At 43.1% G+C, this 15975-nt stretch overlaps 1 protein-coding gene across 1 annotated transcript; it reads right to left on the bottom strand.

The window, feature by feature from the left end:
* Positions 1-2493: 2493 nt before the first annotated feature.
* LOC107983336 (uncharacterized) lies at positions 2494-15414 on the bottom strand. The gene is made up of 5 exons (XM_062961262.1): positions 11720-15414; positions 9028-9237; positions 4305-4461; positions 2985-3114; positions 2494-2904 (listed from the first exon to the last, which is right to left on the bottom strand). Exons 1-5 carry the CDS (start codon positions 15238-15240, stop codon positions 2750-2752), a joined length of 4173 nt encoding a protein of 1390 aa, XP_062817332.1. The 5' UTR covers positions 15241-15414; the 3' UTR covers positions 2494-2749.
* Between the last annotated feature and the right edge of the window lie 561 nt (positions 15415-15975).

The following is a 15975-nucleotide window of genomic DNA, read 5'->3' as shown; positions in this document are numbered from 1 at the left end:
AAACATGATGTTTTTGGTGCTTAATTTGTAAAATCATAATGTAATTTGACGTTTAATAGGCTTTTCCTTAATTTTTTTTGTGTCAGGAGCAACCGGAGTTGCTTCTGGAGTGAGAGAATTGGCCGTCTGCAAGGACGTTGCCCAGGGGACGCCTGGATGTTTTGATGTTTTACCATCCTTGTGGGAGGCTCCTCTCATGTCCCCGCATGGAGCTGGAGCTGATAGAGGGAGCTCATCTCCCCGGGTGGGATTCGAACCTGGCAGCCTTCAGGTCAGCAACCCAACCTTCAAGTCACAAGACTTTTATCCCCTAGGCCACCGGAGGCTCCTTTTTTTCCTTATTATCCAATATTTTCACTTATCCAACATTCTGCCAGCCCATTTATGTTGGATAAGTGAGACTCTACTGTACCAGAAAATGCTGGCGATCAAAGAATGGAGGAAGTCTGTGATCAAGGACTCCTCGTCATAGAGGACGGAGCAACAGCACCTCCCTGTGGCCAGAATCGAGCATAACCTCCAGGACGCCGAAGTTGGAGAAAAATACCTCTACCTGTTGTCTGTCCTGTCTGTCTAACAGCATTGAATGATTGCCAAGTATATGTTCTGTGACTCACCCTGAGTCCCCTTTGAGGTGAGAAGGGTGGAATATAAATGCTGTAGATAAATAAATGTGTCTTGGATTGAAGGAAACTGATGCCCACTCACATAGAGGCTATTTTTTTTTTCTTTTATTATGCCACATATTTCCAGGATCTAGTACAGAGAGCAGATCGCAATGCTGGAATAGCCTAGTTTTATCTCAAATGGAGGAGCTTTCTTCATTGGACCCAAGTCTCACATTTCATCCCATTTCAATGCCATTCCTGCCCCTTTTTTGATGGAAAGCAAAAGCCCCAAAGTGACACTAAAGCCCAGAAAGTTAAGAGGGAAGCGGAATTGATATTCACTGGCTAAGGGACGCTATCTTAGTCCCGTGTGCTCAAAATCATGCAGAATATCTCCTGTATTTTGTATATTAATATATGAAGCATCCATCTACGACTCTACAGCTCTAAGGGATTCATTTAGGTGAAGGACGATAAAAAAAGTCACAAAAATAGATGCATGCAAAGGGAGAAGCGTTTTGCGAATCGTGCTCAGAAAGCAACAGGAAATATATTCCCAGGACAGAACGTTGCAAGGACCCTTTTTGTAACTGCACCGGAAATATTAAACTGACCTCAGAGGAGGAAGGAGTTTGCTTTCATTGTCGCCCACAATTTTGCAGTTTCGGGGTGTTCATTCTATTCCCTGGCTAGATTTGCAATTCGCATGACTTCCTCTGCGTATCTAGTCCCACCCCCACCTCCTATTTTTTTCCCTTCTTCCTTCCTACCTTTTTTTCTTCCTTCATTTCCTCCCTTTTTTCCTTCTTTCCTTCCTTACCTCCCTCCCTCTTTTTCCTTCCTTCCCATCTGTTTCCTTTTAGTTTTTTCTTCCTTCTTCCTTCCTACCTTCATTTTTTTCTTCCTTCCCACCTTTTCTCTTCCTTCCTTTTTCCTTCCTACCCTCTCTTTTTCCTTCCTCTATTCCAACTCTCATTTTCTTTCCTTCCCTCTCTTCTTCCTTCCTTTTTCTTCTTCCTTCCTTCCTTCCCTCCTTCTTTTCATTTTTTCTTCCTTACCTCCTTTGTTTTTCCTTCTTTTCCTTCCTACGCTCTCTTTTTTTCTTTTTTTATTCCCTCTCTCTTTATCTTTCCTTCCCTTTCTCCTTCCTTCCTTCATTCCTTCCTCCCTTCCTCCCTCCTTTCCCTCCCTTCCCTTTTCATTTTTTCTTCCTTCCCTTTTCCTTCCAACCCTCTTTTTCTTTTCTTTCCTCTCTCCTTCCTTCCCTTCTTTTTTCTTTTTCCTTCCTTCCCTCCCTCCTTCCCTTTTCATTTTTTCTTCTTTCCATCCTACTTTCCTTTTCCTTCTTTTCCTTTTTACCCTCTTTTTCCTTCCTCTATTCCGACCCTCTTTTTTTTCCTTCCCACTCTCCTTCCTTCCCTCCCTCCCTCCTTCCCTTTTAATTTTTTCTTCCTTCCCTCTTCCTTTGTTTTTCCTTCTTTTTTCCTTCCTACGCTCTCTTTTTCCTTTCTTTATTCCCTCCCACTTTTTCTTTCCTTCCCTCCCTCCTTTTTCTTTTTTCCTTCCTTCCTTCCTCCCTCCCTCCTTTCCTCCCTCCCTCTCTTCCTTCCCTTTTAATTTTTCTTCCTTCCTTCCTCCTTTGTTCTTCCTTCCTTTTTCCTTCCTACGTTCTCTTTTTCCTTTCTTTATTCCCTCCCTTTTTCTTTCCTTCCCTTTCTCCTTCCTTCCTTCATTCCCTCCCTCTCTTCCTCTTTCTTTCTTTCCTTCCTTCCTTCATTCATTCATTCCTTCTTTCTCTCCTTCCTTCCTTCCTTCCTTCCTCCCTCCCTCCCTCCCTCCCTCCCTCCCTCCCTCCCTCTTTCTTTCCTTCCTTCCCTTCCCTTCCCTTCCCTTCCCCATTTTTTCTTTCCCTTTCTTTCCCTCCTTCTTTCCTTCTCCTCCCAAAGCCCACTCTTTCTCTCTCTCTCTCAGATTCCGCAACCTCTTCCATCCCCTATCTATGGTTTTAACGCCTCTCTCATAAAGGCAGAGAAATAGAGAAGCAGAGGCTGGAGTCTCCCTATGGAAAGAGCTGCTCCGCAGGGAAAGCAGTGGTCCCAATTTGCCCAAGCGACGGCTACTGGGGTGAGCACTCGGGGGTCTCAAGGGGATTCGCTTCCTGCCGGGGGGGCCAAGGGGGGCCCTTTTTGCACCTCCCACCTCCGACACACCCAGAGAACCACAATGGTCCCCAGGACGCCAACGGTGCTGGTCAACGAGAGTAGGAAGGCCAGGAGCATCATGCCAAGAGGAGAACCTGGAAAGAGAAAATGGGGATATCACCGTGTGGTGATCCTTAGAAACCTAGGGCTTTCTCCTCTTGCTCTGGAAACTCACCTGGAGACGGTCCAAGTGAAAACTCTGCTTCTGTTCTTAGGACCGGACCGAAGGAGATCACGTTGCGGAGGGTTTCGTAACTCCTCCTGTCGCTCGGCTTGGAAGGCCCTTCTTTGTTTTCCAAGCAGTTCTAGGAAGAAAAAAAAATACAGGCCGTCCCAAACATCCAGCTTACAAATAGGTCATAGTTAAGAACAGGGGTGAGACAACAGGAAGTAAGAGAAATCTACCCCTTGGAAGTTATTATCATGCGGAAAAGAGGTCTCCACTGAAGCTTCATCTCCAATCCTTGTTCCCACAACAAGACACATTTTCCAAAATCCAATTCTCACAGAGACAGAAAGTGAGGTGAAATCTTCTGCACAGGGGCACAAAGAGCAAAGGAAACACCACAGGGGTGTCAGCCCTTTCCAATGTGATCCAAAGCATATATATACAGTAGAGTCTCACTTATCCAACATAAACGGGGCGGCAGAACATTGGATAAGCGAATATGTTGGATAATAAGGAGGCATTAAGGAAAAGCCTATTAAACATCAAATTAGGTTATGATTTTACAAATGAAGCACCAAAACATGTTAGACAACAAATTTGGCAGAAAAAGTAGTTCAATACGCAGTAATGCTATGTAGCAATTACTGTATTTACGAATTTAGCACCAAAATATCACGATGTATTGAAAACATTGATTACAAAAATGCGTTGGATAATCCAGAACATTGGATAAGTGAGACTCTACTGTAGTTGGAGTTACAGGCTGGGGCTTTAGCATAGCAGGTTAAACCACCAGCTGCAGTAAATCTTGTCAATCAAAAGGTTGACAGTTGGAAGCCTGGGTCAGGGTGAGCTCCTGGCCTTTAGCCCAGCTTCCGTCTACCTAGCGGTTCAAAAGCAAAATATGAGTAGATAAATAAATACTGCCTAAAAGAGGGGAGGTATTTTAAGGCTCCGATAAGGAAATGTCAGAAAAATGCCGGTGATTTGATTAAGAAGGATGGAGCGGCAACCTATAACTGTAATTGACCCCTTTTATCTCCAGTGGTTGATGCTGTATTGTTACTCATTTGTTCTGATTTTATGTGTTTTATTGTATTTTTAAAATGTTTAAATTGTCTATTTTATTTGATTTATGTTATTACTGTTTTGTTTTGATATTCATTGTAATTGCTTTATTCTGTTTTGTTTTGGGCATCGCCATGTTAGCCGCCCCGAGTCCCTCCAGGGAGATGGTGGCAGGATAGAAAAATAAATAATAATAATAATAATAATAATAATAATAGTAATTATTATTATTATTAACCCATTTTAATGCTATCGCACCTCTTCACAGCCAGCCAACCCGGTCAGGCAGACACTGAGCTCGCAATGCAGGTATGCCACAGAATGGTTGAGCATCTGGAAAAGCTGGATGGCGAAGCTGGCAACACTGGATTTGCTGTTCTGGTGAATCTGGACATGTCTGCATCCCAGCAGTGACCTGTGAAGGAGGGGAAAATGGAAAAGAGAGAAGCTCAGGATGCTGGGAATCCAATGAATGTTGACAATCCAAAGCTTACTAGGAAATTCACAGCCTAATCAATGGTCCGTAAAGTTACATTTTTGGGCCACAATTAACATAATCCTTTATGCGATGTTGTCAATGACTGGAGGATTTGTAGCTGAGCATTGTCACAAAAGGAGAAGCAACTTTTAAGAAGTTTTGTTTTATCATTGGCCTCTATACTTGAACATGAAGAGCCAACGGGACACAACTGGGAAGAGCAGGACAGTCAGTGGTTGAGATGAGCGAAAGGAGTAACCGTATGCTGTGGTTTGTGAAGAATCTGATGCTTCAGAGGATGAGGAATTTTGTGGGGTCTCTGGAGGGTGTTTTGGGAGATGGAAGTGGCATGGAGAGATAGGTTAGTGAAGTTCTCAGGATGTCGGAGAAAGCAAAATCTGTTCCCATGAGAATCTGCCAGAATTTGTTCCTCAGTGGAATGTGAGGGAATGTGAGTCTTTGTTTAAGTCAGAGCAGCTGTAGCTGTGCTGAGAGAGTGTGAAAGAGAGACAAACTCACTTTTCCCAGTGGCTTTGAGATAAGCAGCAAAGACCCAGGTGTACGAGGAGTGATGTCATGGGAGAGAATTGAGACTTTTTAGTGGACTCCAAGCGGACCGCTCTTTATGAGAACAACACTGTATTTCAAGTGAGAACAACTCTTGGGTGTTATTCATATTTGCTCATTTAAGCTTCAAGTTTCTGGATTTTAATTCCTGTTCATCGTTTTTGGTCTGGTTTATTCTCTGTTTCGTTCTCAAGTTCTGGATGCAACTTTGATCAAGTGCATGGAGTTTGCCTCGTTTCACTGTATTGACTCAAAGTGAAGTTCCAAGTTTTTGAATTCTTGTAGGTTGATTCCTGAAACTGAGCTTCACCTATACTCAGCACTTCCGGAGTCTCCGGATTTGTCTTTTTGGATTTTGGATTGTTCTTTTTTATTGTGTTTTTTCTTATCTATATATATAAAAGGGTAATGAAATTTCAGCCTAGGACAACACAACAAAACTACACATCCCAGAAACACTAAACTTGGCAGCACAACCCCTCATCATGCCTCTACGTTCATACAACAAAGAGAAAAGAAAAATAAAGTCCTAATTAGAGGGAGAGGAATAATTGTTTTTATCCAATTGCTGTCAGTTAGAAGGCTAAGCTCCACCACTTGGTCTCCTAGCAACCCACTCAGCCCAGAGCCACTTCAATCAGGCCTCTTCCACACTGCCTATAAAATAAGATTATCTGATTTCAACTGGATTATATGGCAGTGTAGACTTAAGATGAGCACCAACCCCCAGAGTCAGACACGACTGGACTTAATGTCAGGGGAAAAACTTTACCCTTAACTACCACCAATTCCTCAATACTTTATTTCCCATACCACCATACTTCGCCACAGCAACGCATGGCCGAGCACAGCTAGTCTTTTATATTTTACTAGCTGTGCCCTAGCTGTGGTGAATTATCTGTGGAGTCCAGATAATCCAGTGTAAAGCAGATAATATAAGATTATATGGGTTATATAGCTGTGTGGAAGGGCCTTGAGTCTACACTGCCATCTAATCCAGTTAAAATCTGATAATCTGTATTTTATAGGCAGTGTGGAAGAGGCCTAAGTGAGGCCTAACTCTGACTGTCCCCTAGGTGAGTGGGTTGCTAGGACACCAAGTGTGCGGAGCTTAGCCTTCTAACTGGCAGCAATTGGATAAAAACAATTATTCATCTCCCTCTAATTAGGACTTGATTTTTCTTTTCTTTTTGTTGTATCAACCTAGAGGCATGGATGATGGGTTGTGTTGTCAATTTTCGATGTTGTGGGGTGTTTTAGTTTTGTTGTTTTGGCGGTCGCCAGGATTCCATCACTCTTTTATATATATAGATTAATACACTTAGTGGATTCTCTCACCTCTGCGTGGTGTCTGGGTGAAAAGGTGTCCCATGGCTGAGGCGCAATACAGTATTCGTAGTTGCTGCTGTCGTCATTATGATAATTATATTTAGACCTTGCATTCTTGATTGAGACACAAAGAGGCTTGAGTTAGGTAAAAGGGCCTCCCTGAGCCAGAGCAGCATTCCTTAGAAATCAAGCTAAAGAAAGAGCTTGGTGACTTGTTTCCGTCTTGCTCCTGGTCTGATTAAAGATTGGCAGTCTATATATTTGCTAAGGCAGCTTCCAGGAGGAGCGGAACAATTGTATCCTTTCAAACGTAAGCCAAAAGCCCACCAACGTGAGGCCAAGAGGGAAAGCTACGTCCGTGAAAGGAATGAGCTCTCCGTTTCCATTGCTGAATACAAGCCCCCAAGGTGACTCCTCTAAGCTGGCCCAGACCGATGTCACGAGGGTTGGCTCTGATCCGTATGGAGCAAACGGTGTCACGAACGCCACAGAGGTGACCCTCGACGCTGGCCAGCTTTCAGCACTCATGTTTGACACTGTAAAGGGGGATTTGGCTGTGAAATAATCCCAGAATCATCAGCCTGGATGCAATGCTCTCTTCCCGTTGACAGGGTTCATAGCATTAGAGAGTTGGGAACGACTCCAAGAGTCACCGAGTCCAACACGCAGGAACACACAGCCAAAAACACTGAAAGGTCATCACCCGAGCTCCGCGGAAAGTCTTCTAAGGAGGAAGAGCCCACAACTTTCCACGCTGCTCTATCCCAGGGGTCCTCAAACTTTTAAAGCAGAGGGCCGGTCCACAATCCTTCAGACTGTTGAGGGGCCGAATTATCATTTGGGGGGGGGGGGGGGAAACCGAACAAATTCCTATGCACACTGCACATGTCTTATTTGTAGTGCAAAACAACAACAACAATGAAAGAACAATTCAATATTTAAAAATGAAAACAATTGTAACCAACATAAAGTTATCAGGATTTCAATGGGAAGTGTGGGCCTGCTTCTGGCCAATGAGATAGTCAAGTGAATTAGGATTGTTGTTGTGTGCCTTTAAGTCATTTCAGACTTTGGACGAGCCTAAGTCTAAAATTATTTATTTATTCATTTACTACATTTATTTATTACATTTATATCCCGCCCTTCTCACCCCGAAGGGGACTCAGAGCAGCTGTATGTACATACAATATATTATATTATTAGCATAACACAATATTAGCATTATATATTACTATATTGAACTATACCACTATACTGTAATATTATATGTAACTAGCTGTGCCCGGCCACGAGTTGCTGTGGCTTTTTTTAGGTGGTTCCGTGTCTTGGGGGGGGGGGGGATCCTTTGTTGGGAGGTGTTAGGTGGCCTTGATTGTTTCCTGGATGTAATTTCTTTGCTCTCAGAGTCTTGTTCTTTATTTTGTGTTTTGAGATGAAAGAGTGATGAGTACCGAATGGGTTTGGACCTTCAAAGAGTGGGTGTTTCCCTGTTTGAGGGGGGGGGGGGATCCTTTGTTGAGTGTAAGAACGTAGAGACGTGGATGAGGGGTTGTGCTGTGAATTTTTTAGGTTGGGGGGACTTTAGTTTTGTTGTTTTGCCCGGTGGAGTGACGCCATTATCCTTTTATATATATAGATATATATCATATAATTAATATTATTATATGGTATTATTAATATTATATTGTATAACATTATTTATTTATTTATTTATTACATCACTTCTACCCCGCCCTTCTCACCCATCAGGGGACTCAGGGCAGCTTACAATATAAACATACACATCAAAAAACAGTTTTCATCAAATTTTAAAATACATCAAGATTAAAAATTACAATAAAATTAAGAATATACATTAAAAATATACATAATTATATATTTAAATAATTATAATATTATTAGTATTATTAGTAATTATATTATAATTATTATAATATTATTATCAATATTGTATGTATATACAATATATTATATTATTTAAAACTAGCTTTGCCCGGCCACGCGTTGCTGTGGCTTATGGGAATCCTTTGTTGGCCAGGTGGAATAGCAGTGAATAGCCTTGCAGTCTCAAAGCCTGGCCGTTTTCTGGAGTAGCTGGAGCTGTTTGTTGTATGAACATAGAGGCATGGATGAGGGGTTGTGCTGCCAAGTTTAGTGTTTCTGCGATGTGTAGTTTTGTTGTTTGGTCCTAGGCCGAAATTTCATTACCCTTTTATATATATAGATGATATAAAAATATTATATTATAAAATTGAGGCCGGGGGACAGGTAAATGACCTTGGAGGGCCGCATCCGGCCCCCGGGCCTTAGTTTGGGGACCCCTGCTCTATCCCATAGCTCTCACCACCAGGATGTTTTCCCAAATATTAGTCTGAATCTCATTTCATGACATCTGAAGGCCATTGATTTGAGTCCCATCATTGGAAGCAGCCGAAGACAAGCTTGCTCCGTTTTCCTCCAGATGGTCCTCCAGATATTTAAAGGTATATATTCCATGAATTCTTTTTTATCCCAAATACTATGACCCAAATATAGAGTGTCACCGGTCTCCATTTTTTAAAAAACTCATATCTGTGCAGGTAGAATACCTTTTGCCTCTTTCCTCACCTGGGAAAATGGCAGCAGGAGGCAGACTCTGGTCTGGTGGGCCTGGCGGTGGGAGTCACACAACACGACTCGACACTCAAAGTCGGGCGACTTCTGTTGTCGTGAAGAACAATCTGGGCCAGGAAACTGCCTCCCCGACTTGCAGGCTGGAGTCTCATTTCCGTGGTATAGTTTCCAGAACTGCAGACGTCATCCGATACAACGGCCAAACTGTGTAGAATGTGAAAGAGATATTAAGAGAACGAGAAACTAAACAAAGTGGAGGAATTCAGTGAGGTAACATTCTATATGATGTTGAAATAGTCTAAATTTCCCAACCCATCTTTTTAAACTAAGGGACTGAGGGTTTGATATTTGTTGCTGTTTTTGCTTTAGAAATGCTGGTTGTCAGCTAATCTCTATCTATCTGAAGGCTTCTTTAATCATCTTTGGTTAACTAGGCGACCATCTCATGACCAACATGAGATCCAAACAGGCAAATTTAGTACCAGCACTGTATTTTAGCACTCTTAAGTGTTGGAAGCTCAGAGTATTCTTATGGGAGAATGAGCAGATTCTCTACTAGTCTTTATTATATGTCAACATAAATCTATATACCATATTTTTCGCTTTATAGGACGCACCTGATGATAAGACGCAGATCGCCAGGAAGGGAGAATGGGGCGATCTGTGCTGTCCGCGCGTGCGAACGGCACAGATCGCCCCATTCTCCCTTCCTGGACGCAGATTGCATTTATAAGATGCACTGACTTTTTCCCTCTATTTTGGAGGGGAAAAAAGTGCGTCTTATAAAGCGAAAAATACGGTATATAAAAGAGTGATGGAATCACAGCACCAGACAAAACAACAAAACTACGGGGCCCCCAATCTCGAAATTTGACAACACAACCCATCATCCACGGCTCTAGGTTGATACAACAAAAAGAAAAGAAAAATAAAGTCCTAATTAGAGGGAGAGGAATAATTGCTTTTATCCAATTGCTGCCAGTTTGAAGACTAAGCTCCTCCAACTTGGTCTCCTAGCAACCCAATAAAAATAATAAAAAACACTAAAAATAATTAAAAACACTAAGAAATTAATACAATAAAATACTATAATAACAGAAAATAACTAAAAATAATACAAGAAAATAATAAAATATAATAAATAAAAAGATAACTTACAATAAAATTAATTAAAAAATACAAATAATGTCAAATAAAATTACACAACAATTTTTAACCAATACCACCACTTTGCCACAGCAATGCGTGGCCGGGCACAGCTAGTATATATATAGCCCAATACTGTCACCTCTGACTGTCAGCCATGGATCTGCAAGACTTCAGGAAGGATTCTTTCCTAAAGAGGATGGTAACAGAACCTGCGAACGTCTCCATATAAAGCCAGAACCTTCTTCTATCTAACCTAGTAGTGTCAGCTCTAACTAGCAGCATTGTCTCTCCAGGTTTTCAGGTAGAAGTCTTCTCCTAGCCCTACCTGGAGATCCATGATGGTGGTCATCTTTCCAAGGACTAACTAAACTTTTGCTTAGCTTCCAAGGATGGATGAGATCAGGATGTGTTCAAGGAAGTGTTGGAAGTAGCCCAAAGAGTCACAAATTCCCAACTAGATCATCTCAAGGACATCAGGACCAGAATTGTAGTGACCTTCTGGCTGTGTAGTAATGATCCCCAACCTCTCTTTATGAAGAGGAGCCATGTTTCCGATCAAGTCAAGAAAGGATGGGGCAACACTGACATCTGATGACCAAGATCTTTCCAGTTGGAGGTCAAGGACAAATTGGTTTCTTCTGCCATCAAATTATAATTTAAATTCCATCAGAGCAAAGGTGTCAAAAAGAATGACAAAAGTGAATGCATTACACATCCCTCTGCATTAAAATTCCAGTATGAGATCTTCAATCAATGATTCAACATCTATGTATTGTTCTCTGGTTGATAAGATTTAGAAGCAGCACACTTTCATTTGGTGGGGAGGGGACGTTTGGCAGCTTCTGCCTTTTTAGCAGTTTGTTATTTATTAACATGTTTAGATGTTGGCTTTTCAGTCCCCTAAGTGGCTGTCATATTAAATTGTAAATCAATAAGAGGATAAAATCATCGTCACGATCGGAACAAAGTCATCTGGAGCATGGTGACACGACTAGGGCCAAGATGAGGCTATGGAGGAACAAACTAGAAAACCCATGATTTGAAAAAGGATGTTTTTGAGAAGACATTTGAAAAATAAAGCCACAAAAAGAGTACAAAACAATCATACTGAGCAGCTATAGAATAGTGAGCACGGATAATAGAACAGAGTGGGGTACCCTGGATGTTAATACATCTGAATCTTAAAGGTAGCAGATCGTATCTGATCTCAGAAGCTAAGCAAGATCAGGCCAGGTTTGTACTTGGAAGGAGAACCACCAAGGAATATTAGGTGATGTTCCTAGGTACTTCACCTCTATACATCTCAAGAATTAGACTTAAAGCTATGAAAGCTTATGCTACCAATTTCTTTCTCTCACTTAGTCTCAAAGTTGCTACAAGGTCCCTTTGAACACACACAGAAAGAAGGATCCCATGGCCCACCAAATGTTGAAGGACCACATCTCCTAGCAAGACTATCTAATAGAAACAATGCTGAGGAATGCTGGGAGATAGGGTCCAATAACACCGGGTATCCAGTTCCCATCCCTGAATTTACCCATTTAAGAAAACATCATCTGAACGCATCCGTCGTCGATGGTGCTGTACTCTCCAGTCTAACAAACCAGTACTGGAGTCCCATGGTGGCAAGTCAGATACTGAACCATCATCTTCTTCATCATCATCATTTTCACTTTCTTCCTCATCATTATCATTGCTTTCTCCATCATCTCTGTTCCCTTCTCCTGAAGGATCTCTTGTGAGACCGACCTGCTCTTCAGATGTGTACGAGCGCAATTCACTGGTTGTTCCAGTTCTGCTAGCAGTGTCTGTTGAGACGTCTCCATCAGTTTGGATGTTGTAAGAAGGTTCAAAGCTTCCTGGGTTTGGCTGGATCTCTGTTTGAAGACTTGGAAAGCTCTCAGAGATGTGTAGTTGTGGATTTTGCCAAAAGGACCTTTGTCTCAGGAGGCCTCTACCCTCAAGTCGCTCAATACCAGAGGATAATGTGGACAATTTTGGTCCATTGAGAATGGTGGAAAACACTGGAGAAGGAGTTGGAAAGGAGGAAACAACATCCTGTATCCATTTGTCACCCAGATGTTCACCTTCTAAGCTTGCTTGCACTGGTTGAAAACTAGATCTAACCAGAAATTCATTGGCAGTCCCTATGGTCACTCCCTTCTTGTCTTCAAGATGTTGACTCTGTCTTGGTGATGTTGAAGAAAACCTTGCTATATTTGCTTCACTTACACTGGGCTGCAGCAACCTATTCAAAACACTGTGTGATGCTGCCATGAGAGATGTTCCGCGACCTGCAGGCAAAACAGTTGTGCCTTGAAGATGTGTAATGGATGCATCTCCAAGGACAGTACGTGATGGTAACTTCTGGAACAAACCATGAAGACCTACAGATCCCACAGTATCATCTGGTGGGACTGAGGTTGACCTGAAGTCTGTGGTGGCCAGCCACGCAGAGATGTTCCTGGCTTCTGTACCAGACAAAACTGGCACAATGTGAATTGCTTCCCTTGCACTCAAATTGGTTTCTCCAGTGCTCACTCTTGGTTCTGGCCATCCTTGAGTGCTTGAAAGAGAAGCCCTTTTTCTGAGCATCTGGTGAGTGGTTGGATTGTGTTTCATCACTGATTTGGCAAAGTAGGAGTGTGATGATGACACCTGTGAAGGCACGTTGGTAGAGAGTCCAGAGAGCTTCTGATGGTTAATGGGAGCCTCCAGTGGTTCCTCTGATGGAGTCGATGGTGCTGGAGGACCTGCTGGGAATAAGGCAGAAGGTGAAGGTAGAATTATTGGGTTCTCCTTTCCCATGGTGGACTTGGAAGAGATTGGATGAAAATGGAAAAGTTTGGAGAAGATAGTGCTGGCGTGATAGGAAGATGCTGTGGACACAGGGAATGCACCCACTTCTTCTGCGTAGGAGTCATTTGAGGATACAGACACTTTGTGTTCTTTTCCAACTGGGAGTAACTGGTAACTTGACACCTCATTGGGTACATATTGAACTTCTGAAGGAGCCAGAAACAACTCCTCTCCAATCAACTCAGTGCTCAAGGATCTATGTGATGTAAGACTCTCAGGAGTGAAATGTCCCACCTCTAATGGCAGTTTCATGTTCCTAGCTGAGGATGCATTCAAGGACTCTTCAAAGTTCTTACTTACCAGAGTAATGGGGGTCAATGAATCTTGTTGATGACCTTCAGTGTGAAACATTAGCATGGGGCTTAGTTGAGGGATATTTGGAGCCCTGGATGTCTGAAAGGAACTTCTCAGCATCTGAGAAGCAGAAGGTCCCACCAAGGGAGGCAAAGAAGACATCTTGAGGGGAATGTCCAATAGTTCAGTGGAGGGTGGTAATGTTTCATGTCTTTCCAGGATAGGCAACATGACAGTGGAAGCACCCGAGATATTGTGGTGATCTGCAGTAGTTCCAACAGATATTGCAATTGGTTGATTCCTTCCCACCTTTTGAGAAACAAGAATAGAGGACTGAATCCTACCATTCTGATTTGGAGTCCCTAAATACTTTGTTCTGGTGCTAGCTTTCTTTGATGGTTGGGTGAATGGATTCGCTGTTGAGCTTTCAGACTTAATAAGGTTGCTTCCTGTTGATTTTCGTAGAGCACTGAGGATTTTCTCTGAAAAATTTTGCTTATCCATTGAAAAAGCATGAGAGGAAAGAAGTTTCAAATGCGGAGTGGTGGACATAGTTGGACTGGTTCCCATGGGTTGCTCCTGGTTGCTTGTATAAGGAGATAAACCCGAAACATCTTTGTGGGTGAATGAAAGACTGGTTTTGTGGTTCCATTCCTCCTCCACGGAGGATGGTGGAGGAACTTTGGGTGTTTCAGCTGGTAGGAAGACAAACACAGGTTTCACCAGAATGACACTAGATGGGCCCATCTGGATCACGCTTGAAGCACCAAGGTGTGGCAAACCAAAAGCAGAAGACAAAGGCAGAGCTTCCTGAGCTGAAGCAACTCCGTGACCATCAGTATTTGGTTCTTCAGAAAGCGGAGTCGAATTTTGCATGCGCTGTAAGCACACCATGTTTTCTGCATTCCGGACCAAGAGGGACATGTACTGAAGGGAAGGTGATGTTCCAAGGATGCCGTTCAACACAAGAGAGTTAAAACTTGAGGCACCAAGCTCACCGGGTGACCGGTTGAGGTACTGGGGGAACCCAAGGAAACTATGGGGGAGATCCCGAGCTCCGGATATAGCCAGTGTTGACATTGTGCTGAGGGCACCATTGTCTTCTAAGTGAACTGAGCTCAGAGGAGAGAAGTTCATTGTGTTGTGATGACTGATCAGAGAGGATGGAGTGGCAAAACTGGAAGGACTTGTCCCTAAGGAATCAGAAGATGCAACACTTGGCAGAGACGTCCTGTAAATCCCAGCCTGTGATGTTGGAGAGCTGGTTTGTGAAGAGCCTTTTCCTTCCCTCATTTCTCCAAAGGTGAAAGGTGTTATGACCAGAAAAGGTGTAGTTTGTGGCTGTAAATGAGGAGAGATTGTTGTGAATAGGCTTTGTATCTGGTCTCCAATCCCTGCAGCGGTGGATGCATTGGACGACTGGGATTTAGTGTGGACAAAAGCAGAGGTGTGGGATGTGTGTGGCTTGAGAGTCATGTTAAATGAATCAAGTTGGAGTGTGGTGGAAAAAGATGGGTTTGGTGTCTGAGTCTCATTATGGGTCAGGCGTTGGATTCCTGGGTGAGCAGATGCATCCAGCAAGGCATGTTCCATGAAGATAGGAGGAGATGAAGCTTGTGATGGAGCTTTTGAAGTAGTAAAGATATCTGTTGTGTGTGGCTCAGCATCAACTGGCAGCCCTCCTTCCGCTGCAGTGCCATTTGTCTCCGTGATGGCATGGGCAGGAGGAGATGTGACAAGAAGATGAGACTCATCCATAACAGTGACAGAATCGCTTGGTATTTGAGAACTGGTTTGAGAAGGCACTATCGTACTCAAGGTGCTTAATGGATGCTCATTGTTGACAGGAGGATTGATGTGAGGTGGTTGTGAGTTGGTGAGAACTTGGCCTGGCAGATGTGGCATCTTAGTATAAAAAGAGATGGAGACACTTGGGGAGAGTTTTGTTCTGGTGTGATCAAGGGAAGAAGGGCTTGGGATCTCCAAGCCAGCAATCGATGGTGTCCTTGGAACATCTAGTTCCACATGAGAAGAAGCAGTATTGCTAAGTATTTGCTCATTGACTTGTGATGGCAGGACGGTAGTCAACTCTCTTCCCTGTTCTCTATTTGCAAGAGTTGACAATGGTGGTGCTCTGGACGTGGAGAGAGTTGATGAACCTGCAACTGATGAGTTTAGCCCAACATGTGAGGAGGCCAAATTAAGTGATGTGGTCTTAGTCAGAGCTGAAGCAATATCTGTTGGGTCTGAGTCAGACTGAGGAAGAGGAAGGAGATCTGATCTCTCTGGTGAAATGTGGACATCAGGTTCTTGCAGTGTTGTGGGAACAAGAGCAGAAGAGGTGAGCAAGGCTTCTGGATCAATAACAAATGGAACAGATGTTTGCTCTCCATGGACAGTAGAAAGCATATAGAGCTGCTGGAACACAGACATTCCTTGTGTGTTGTGTCTAGTGGGTACAGACATAGCTGTTGATGGGGAGTTGACATGGGAGGAGGTCCCAAAGCTTGACATTGTGTTCCTACCATGAGATGCTGTTGAGTCAGTTAGTGAAAAAGTGCTGGCTCTGCTTACCTGCAACCTGTCATAAACAGAGGGAGGAACACTTGATGGTTGAGGTTCAGAAAGGGCCATGGGACT

The sequence above is a fragment of the Anolis carolinensis genome, unplaced genomic scaffold, assembly GCF_035594765.1.
Source record: "Anolis carolinensis isolate JA03-04 unplaced genomic scaffold, rAnoCar3.1.pri scaffold_8, whole genome shotgun sequence".
Lineage (NCBI taxonomy): Eukaryota > Metazoa > Chordata > Lepidosauria > Squamata > Dactyloidae > Anolis > Anolis carolinensis.
This window is presented reverse-complemented; position numbering and strand designations above follow the sequence as displayed.

What these genes read in the sequence shown, in the direction of transcription:
- LOC107983336 (XM_062961262.1), bottom strand. Translation starts at nt 15,240, where the DNA reads ATGCCACATCTGCCAGGCCAAGTTCTCACCAACTCACAACCACCTCAC. An exon ending in GATGATGTTTTCTTAAATGG is followed by an intron (nt 9,238 to 11,719) that starts GTAAATTCAGGG and finishes CATTCTACACAG; the next exon opens with TTTGGCCGTTGTATCGGATG. An exon ending in TCCTGCTGCCATTTTCCCAG is followed by an intron (nt 4,462 to 9,027) that starts GTGAGGAAAGAG and finishes CCTCCTTCACAG; the next exon opens with GTCACTGCTGGGATGCAGAC.